Source organism: Cariama cristata, unplaced genomic scaffold (assembly GCF_000690535.1).
Source record: "Cariama cristata isolate BGI_N322 unplaced genomic scaffold, ASM69053v1 scaffold10588, whole genome shotgun sequence".
Taxonomy (NCBI): domain Eukaryota; kingdom Metazoa; phylum Chordata; class Aves; order Cariamiformes; family Cariamidae; genus Cariama; species Cariama cristata.
This window is the reverse complement of record NW_009633010.1, coordinates 129592-137681: the sequence shown is the minus strand read 5'-3', so window position 1 is coordinate 137681 and position 8090 is coordinate 129592. Positions and strand designations below refer to the sequence as shown.

Below are 8090 nucleotides of genomic sequence, written 5' to 3'. Positions count from 1 at the left end.
ACAGAGATACTAAACACTTGAAAATAGAGTAGCTTATAATGGAAGCAAGAGCTCATCTTTAACTTTGGAAGGACAAGCAGTACCAATTTAATTAAAGCTGTGTTAAAATAGGACTGTCACTTGTATCACAGTGATTCTCCACCCCTCTGAGAAGTCCTGCTGCCATTTTGTACCACACGTTCTTGTCTTGTGCAAATTAATAGATCGTTTTATTTTCCGCAGGAAATCTGAAGACTTTTATAGCAAATCCTCCAGTGTCAAAATGAACACAGGTATGCTGCTTCTGTGAGATTTTTCTTTACTCTTATGTGTTGTTTAGTAAGTAGAGAAGGTCCCAAATTTTTTAAATTTTTATGAACAAATTGTACTTTAGTTGGTGCAGAACTCAAATTAAGCAAGGTGTTTTAATAGTATGTCTGCTTATATGCATTTGTATTCCATATATAAAATTTACATACATGTTTTTCTATGTATGATATATATGGATATGTAAAATGTACATGCACGTTTCGCTTTCTGTGCTTAGTTATAAGTATCAGTTTTGTATGTGTATGTTTTATGTAAAAATATGTAGTATGAGGACATAAGACCTATGGAAAAGTGGTGTTAAAGCATCACATTTTCCTAAGAAAATGCACGTGCTTTAAAAATGCTTTGTTTTCATTCTATATTGTCATTAAATTAAGGAGCATATAAATACTACTACTCTGTGTTAGTAGCTACACTTGCATAATCAGATGAGGATAACTTTTTTGTACTTACAGGAATTTGTATTTTCTCTCAAGTTGCTGTGATACATGTATTGACCAAATGAAGCACTCAATAGGAAGTTACCTTCATGATCTGTAACAACATACTAATATTTGCTCTTGAATCATTGAATTCAATAGATCGTGCTGCTGGTTTTGCTGGTAGTGGGAATAGGCTCTTGAAAGCAGACTGGTGAAATCCTGGCCTCACTCATGTCAGGTGTAAATTTTCAGTTGCGATCAATTCTTTATACTCCATAGGTGAACTGTGTGGTTTGCGGATTAGCTGTGACACAAGAGTAGACATATCCATCCTTTCCAAACCAGTTGGTTTTATCACTGATCATAGTGCTGCACTGTGACAACTGACATGACAACTTGAAATAAGCAAAATATGCCATGTGGGACCTGAGGACCTGAACTACCTTTGAAGCCAGTTTGGGTGTTTCAGCAGCACTCTCTAAATCAAAGGGAGTAGCTTTTCCATGATATAGGTTGCCGTTATCTAGGCTACTGTATTAATCAGACTTCCTGGCTCCCCATGGTCTCAGACAATGACTGGAACTCAGTAGGACTGGGTTCTTGGATAGATTTTTTTAATATAAAGTTAAAATATATTGACTCACTTGAAACTGCTACATTTGTAAATATAATAAGGAGGAGAAATTAAATTTCTCAGTTGAGTTTGTGGGTTTTTTCCCCAGAGTTTTGGTGGTTGTTAGTTATTTTACAGACACTAACCAGGGTGGTGTGTGTTTCACTTACGGAAATACTATTTGAAATTTGTCCTATTCTCTTGTATTTTTAGTGGAGATGTCTTTCCTAAACATGTCAGTTTGTATAATTAAGGAGGTAGTGAAATACTGCTTGCTTCGTAGCACTGTAATTTCAGAAGTAACTCAGCTAATGATCATACATTTGACTGTGATTACATTGTGCATTGCAATCATATGAGTTAAAATCATATGATAGATGTCATTTTATAGCTTCTACTTTGAAAGATGTGGATAGAGTGGTAAATTGCCACTTTGTTGTACTGCAGCTCTGAAGTATGACTTTGTTCTGTCTTGTACTAAGATTTTTTTCATGTAAGCTAGGAATTCTCGACAGAAATCGACATCAGATTTAGGTAATCTATGTGGCTGAATGCCTTCTATTGGGGATTGGGAGTCTTCTGATCACACAGGAGCCTGGAAAACAGACTTAAAAGGTACCTGAATACACCTGAAATGCTTTCCGGTTACCTAAGAATATCATGATAGTGAGCTGAACTTTAATCTACTCTGCATTTACACAGTGAAAACATTTTTCATTTTGTGTATGCTTGGTATTCATGCTCATGTTACCAGCTGCACTGAAAGGAGGTATTGACAAAAATGTGGTGTTTCCTATCAGTTCTATTGATGTAGGTTGTTTCCTGAGTGAGTAGGGTGTAAAAGTGAACATCTTACACCTCTCTCTTGATGAAGCATCACTTTACTAAAGAAGAGAGTGACTGAGGTGGAAGCGGTTCTGCGTAGCATTCTGATCTAGTTGTTTCTTTTTCTTTTTTCTTTTTTTTTTTTTTACATTATGTTGTCTTTGAACATAAAATGAGTACTTCAGTTGTGATTATTTTTTTTTTTATATTTCACTGCTTTATGACAGGAACTTGTGTATGACGCAATTGGAAGTTATGAGATACTATTGATTTGCCACTAGTTCATTTTAAAAATATGCATTTCATTAATTACTCCTGCAGGTAAATGAACACTCTAGTTTGATGCCAGTAACTGCTGAAGTGGCAAAGCTAGCGTAATTGCAGCTTTAAAAAGAAAAAGTAAATCTACTGCTTAGAGAGGGCTCCTCTAATCCAGTGTTCCCTGTGGCTGCAGACTTGGCAGTCGGTCTCAGCAAACCCTGTGGAAGATATTTTTGTCTACAGAGAAAATGTTTTGAAGAGCTTTGGTTTTCAATACTCTACCATATATGGGAGGGATTTTTTAGCATTTGATGTTAATTCTGTACCACATGTTAGGAAGGAATATTCAACAGCATAAGGCAATGAAACATTTTTGCAAAAGCAAAGAAATAGACGTAAGATATAGGGGAGGTTTTCAGAAGTACCGAAGGTACCTTGGCTCATAGTTCCTTTTGGTGTACAAATGCTGTCATAATTTTAAAATAGTAGTCTAATAGAATGTGTGCCTTTTTAAACCCAGGCTAAGCGATCATCAACCCAGTAATATTTTAAACTATACACAGAGGCTTTCATCAATAAGTCTTCAAGTACTTCACAGATTTGATGAATATTGTTAACTTGGTGAGATATTTTGAGAAACTTAAGTCACAAAAAACCTGAGCTAGCCATGAAGCTCACATCAGATTAAAACTCGGGATAAATGTGCTTATTGTTCGTACCACATATGTGCATGCTTAGCTGATGTTGGGGGAGAGGTAATTGCATTGAGGAAAAATGAATGGATACAATATGCTACAACAGATTCTCAGTGTCGATCTGTAAATATTTTGGCTGAGTTTCACTCAGATAATTCTTGATAAATGCATCTAATTTTAAAATTATTAAACAAGTTAGCTGTTTGCATTAGATGAAGCACGTAAAGAGCCACCAAAAGTGAAAAAGTATGCAGTTGTGGAAGACTGCAAATATTTTGTGTTTGTTAAAATTATTAATGGAAGTCATCACATGGACTGATCTCTTATATTCTGTCTGGGAGACAAGAACAGAAATCCTTGGGTCCCTGCAGCGTTCCTGAATAGGTTATGGAGCTACTTTTAGATCACTAAAGCAAATTAGGTGGGCTTGAGTGTTTCAGGCATTCTACAGAAAAAAAGTACTTTCTTAATCATTGTTTGTTGTAATTTAGCAGCATCAAGGGACCAAATAGTAGTAGGTTCAGCTGTGTACCCAGTGTTTGGTTATGTGATAAAAGCTCACCTGCACACCCACAAAGGAGCTTGAAGAAACAGTGGCAGGGAGGGAAGCCTCAAGAGCAGCCTGCCCTGCCAGGCTGCTCCCAGGCCCCTCACAAACACCATCAAAGGCCCATTTCCACAAGCCGAGAGGAGCTCAGGGGCACAAGGGCAAGCAGGAACTCAAGGACTCTCAAGGAATGAAGGGAGGCACAAGGACCTCCCTTGTCCCAGGAGAGCCTCAGCCCTGGTCCAGGTACAGAATGAATGGCAGGCTCAGTGTCTGAGCCCACTTGCTGGAAGGACCCACCTCGTACATGCATGTGTATATATTCTCACTAGTGGATTTTTGTCTTGCTCAGTCAGAGAGGGGAGGGGGATGAGGCCATTGTGCCATCTGTGTTAGTGTGAGTGCTCTGAGTGTCTGTGATCTGTGTGGCCAACTGTGTATGTATGCGGTGTATATGTGTGCTCTTGTGCATGTGTCTGCTGGGAACCTATCTCCAGACTCGCTACTGGTTGGACCTGGGGACATGGAGAGGCAGCAGCTTCGTATGTCTTGGACTGTTAGATCCAACGCTTATGTATTTGACTCAGAAGGTCAGAATGCAAATAGGGAGTAAGAATCCCTGGTCTAAAGACTTCTAAAGTTGAATTCACTGTGCAGCCAAAGGGGAAAATGATACCGTTCAGTAGTGCAGTGGGTAGAATAACGATCAGCAAACATTATGTTTGGGTGCCATTTTTCTGTTCTTTGAGCTGTGAGAGCTTACTAAAAATTTCCTGTCCCTGGCTGCTCACTCTCTCACCTCTTCACCTCTTCCATTCATCTTTGTCACCTTGGTTTATGCCACTGCTTTCACTGACTCTCTGAAACAGTCTTTTCAAAAAAAGAAACCACCCCATGTTCCTAAATGAAAGTGGTGGTGTTTTGAATTGGCTCCATTCTGCTTTGGAGCAGGACCTGACCAATAGACTATTTGTCAAATAGAGGTAGAGCTCACTTAGGGTGATGCTGTCTCTGTAGCATGAGCAGTTGTTGGGATTGCAGATTTAGGGGGAAGGGGTTAAAGTACTTATTTGTGGAGAGAAATAGAATTAAGGGAGGCAGAGAGAAAGAAGTGAGGAATGGAGAAATGCTGAAGAGAAAAATTTTGGGAGGGGAGTTGGCGAAGGGAGAGGAGCTGAATGGTGAGCTAACAAGAGGAAGAGGACATTTTGGATACATACTCAAATACACACATTCTCCTAGCTGGAGGGCAAGCCACCACCTCACCTGCCTTTTCCAGTCAGTGACTGGCTCTTTCTTTTTCTCTCTTTGAAGGTAAGCCTGCAACATTGATCCTAGCATTCAGGAGCTCGTCCCTATATGGCCCTTGCTCTGCAAGATACTGTCAGAAACATGTCTCGCCAGATAATCCTCACCTCCCCTTTCTCCTTCGTTTTCTGCAGTATCTGCTAAGATGCTTATTTGTCCTTTCCTGATTTGATGGAAGTATGTAGGGCTTGCAAAAGAGTATCTAAGCACCAACGATGCTAAGTCCTGATTTGAGATGGACTTTTTAGGCTGCGTTTTAGGCAGCTGTTTTGATTGTGAATTATTGCCCAACTTCATATTCTATTATTGCCTGCAGACCTTAGCTGATACAGGTCTCCTTTGCTTCAATGTTAAAACAATACCTAGGAAGATGGGACTCTCATTCCTGAAGAATCTGTCATGTCAGAAATATACAGAATTATGCGTATGTGTATACATATTTGCACACATTTCGCATTTTTTGTATATCCATACATTTTGAATAGATCGTTTCACTTATCCTCACTTGTTCCTTGAGTAACAGCTGTGCAATATTAATTGCTTATAGCTTGCCAGTGCAATGAGCAGACGGTCATTAATTCAGCCTCCATTACTGTGTTTGAGTTCTCTTATCTAGACTTACTGATTATTGGTGTTATTTGAACTTCAAGAATCTGGGTGAATATAGTTAATATTTGCTGGAAATTTAAGGGAGCTATGAAAAAGGAGTACAGGCTGGCATAAGCCTCTTGAAGTTCAGCTGTGTAAGACCGTGAAGATAAGGGAAGCAGTTTGAAAATTGCCGCTTTTGAGGCAGCATGCAGATTCTTCTATCTTCATTCAGATATGATGCTCTTGACTTAATGGGAGCCTGGCCTGAAGATGGGGCCATCGTGCATAAATATGTGCTTGCCCACACACATTCGTATTTTATTAGAAATTTTGCATAACTCAATATAATATATTTGTACCATTATGTCTTAATGGAGTGCTAATTGACTCTCATTATTTTGTACAGATACCGAGAATGTTATTGCAGGTACAGACTTGCATATGGGCTTCTGTGTATAGTGGTAAATGTTGTATGCATATATATATAAAGAATCAGTTACAACATCTGTTTTAGCTATCTTGCATGAAGCCATGTCAAACACTTTGCTAGATAAGGTGTCCACTACATATAAAGCTCTGACTCAGTTCAGTTACATTGAAAATCAATTTGAAGCAGAATTTCTTGAAGTTACAGTGATGAAATACTTGTAGTCAGTTTTCTCATTGTCTTCCGTTCCTCCCACTCGAGCTTCTCTGTCCTGAAATTCAGGGAGATAACTCTTGAAGAAATACAAATAAAGCATTACTTTGTTTGACTAAAAGCTGTGACAGTATAACAAAATTATTTACCTGTTAGCTTGTATTAATCAAATAGAGTATGCTGTCAAAGCCTGCCAATATTCGAGTAAGAACAGAACATCAATATCAACACATCATCAAACCTCCTTGGAATTACTTCTGGTGTATGCTGGCGGGGAGGTAATACACGAATGGAAAATGTGATTTTAATTACCATTGCCATTCTATGTTAATGTAAGCAAACTAAAACAAAAGTGCAGGTTTGATAGCCATTGTCTTTGTTTCACACGTACAACACCAATAATTAACTGCGGGTAATGTATTGCTTTCGACTATGGCGGACTGAAACCGTTTGGCCTTTTGCCTTGAGACTTGGAATTGGCAGTGAGTCTCTGGAACCGCTTACGGCTGGGGCAGTGTTAACAACTACTTCACGCATATCCTGCAAGCCCCGTGGCCAGAGGGCTCTGCTATTTCAGGGGAATGTTGGAATGAGCAAAGAAATAGCAGGCGCTCACTTCTTTTGGAGATGAGGCTTAAAGATCTCTCTACAGCTCACATTACTGCTATCCTAGGAAATACTTTCTACTAATAGGTTGCAGGTCTTCCTTAAGCATAATTTTATAACACTCCCTTTCATAGGACACAGATACAAAAACCATTAGGGCCTCTGTCGTAGTTGTGGTTCCTCTTGGCTTCAGTGGGGCCCTGTATGACATTTCATTACTATAAAATAAGAAAATTAAAATAATTATTATAGTGAAAGGCAGAAAAATATTCTAGTTAAATATAATCACGAAGAGTATTTATTAACTTGCTTTTACAACTATGATAGAGTTCCTAAAAAGCTGAGGTGTGGGAAAGCTACCTTCTAATGGTAAGAAAGTATTTATAAAAACAGAATGACAGCTCCAAGTGAGAGGGGAGCCAAGAGTAAGGAAAGAAAGGAGTCACACAAGATCCAGAAGAAAGGCTTTTTCCATTCCTGGTTGTTCGGAGTGATTTTAGATTTCTAGTCATTCCCTCGGGATGTTACTGGGTTCCAGACATACATTTTTTTAATCTTCTGTTAGATAAAAAAAGAAGGGAGGGAAGGAGAACAAGGATGTTCCACCAAGCCCACCAAAAAATTATGCCATCCTTAGTAATTTGGGGTTTTGAGCTTAAAGGATTCAAAAAACTGAACAAAAGCACTATGTCAGCTGATCAAGCATAAGCTTTGTTTATGAATGGTGTCTTTCTAATGCATACAATGAAATTATTTTACAGGGCAGATTATTGATTAGTATTACTCTGGAATGCTTAATCTTTCATCTTGATTACTTGTTTGTTTTTTCTAATTAGCTATTATTAAGCAGTCTTGCAGGTACCAGAATGTATATATTTCCCTAGTGGATTACGTGTTAAATAATTGCTTTGTTAACTTACTTTCTTTGAGGTTTATTGTTATTTAAAGCTTGTGAAATTTTATGTATTCTGCTAAATCTGCAAAACTTGCAAATTTACACATTCCTGCAGCAGTTCCCTAACTGCATGCTTATTTTCATGTGTGTTTGTCCTATCTCACCCTGTGATATGTCGCATGGGCTTGCTCCCTTTGTCTGGGGCTGCTGTCTGTATTGTTTTGTGCTTCCAGATAGCGGTGGGTGTGCTCGCAAACGTGCCGCAATGTCTGTCACATTAACAGCTGTGAAGAGAGTTCAGAGTTCTCCAAACCTATTGGCCTCAGGTATAACCACTAAGCAGTGAGATACTACTCCCGAATGGCTTTTCTGTAGTCT

At 38.7% G+C, this 8090-nt stretch overlaps 1 protein-coding gene across 1 annotated transcript in view; it reads left to right on the top strand.

Annotated features, from left to right (window-relative positions):
* Window positions 1-229: 229 nt before the first annotated feature.
* SORBS2 (sorbin and SH3 domain containing 2) overlaps window positions 230-8090 on the top strand; it is an 84300-nt gene continuing 76439 nt past the window's right edge. Inside the window, exons 1-2 of the mRNA XM_009706585.1 lie at window positions 230-272; window positions 7946-8038. Of these exons, the coding sequence (XP_009704887.1) occupies window positions 263-272; window positions 7946-8038 (103 nt within the window). The 5' untranslated portion in view covers window positions 230-262. The remainder of the gene's footprint in view (window positions 273-7945; window positions 8039-8090) is intronic.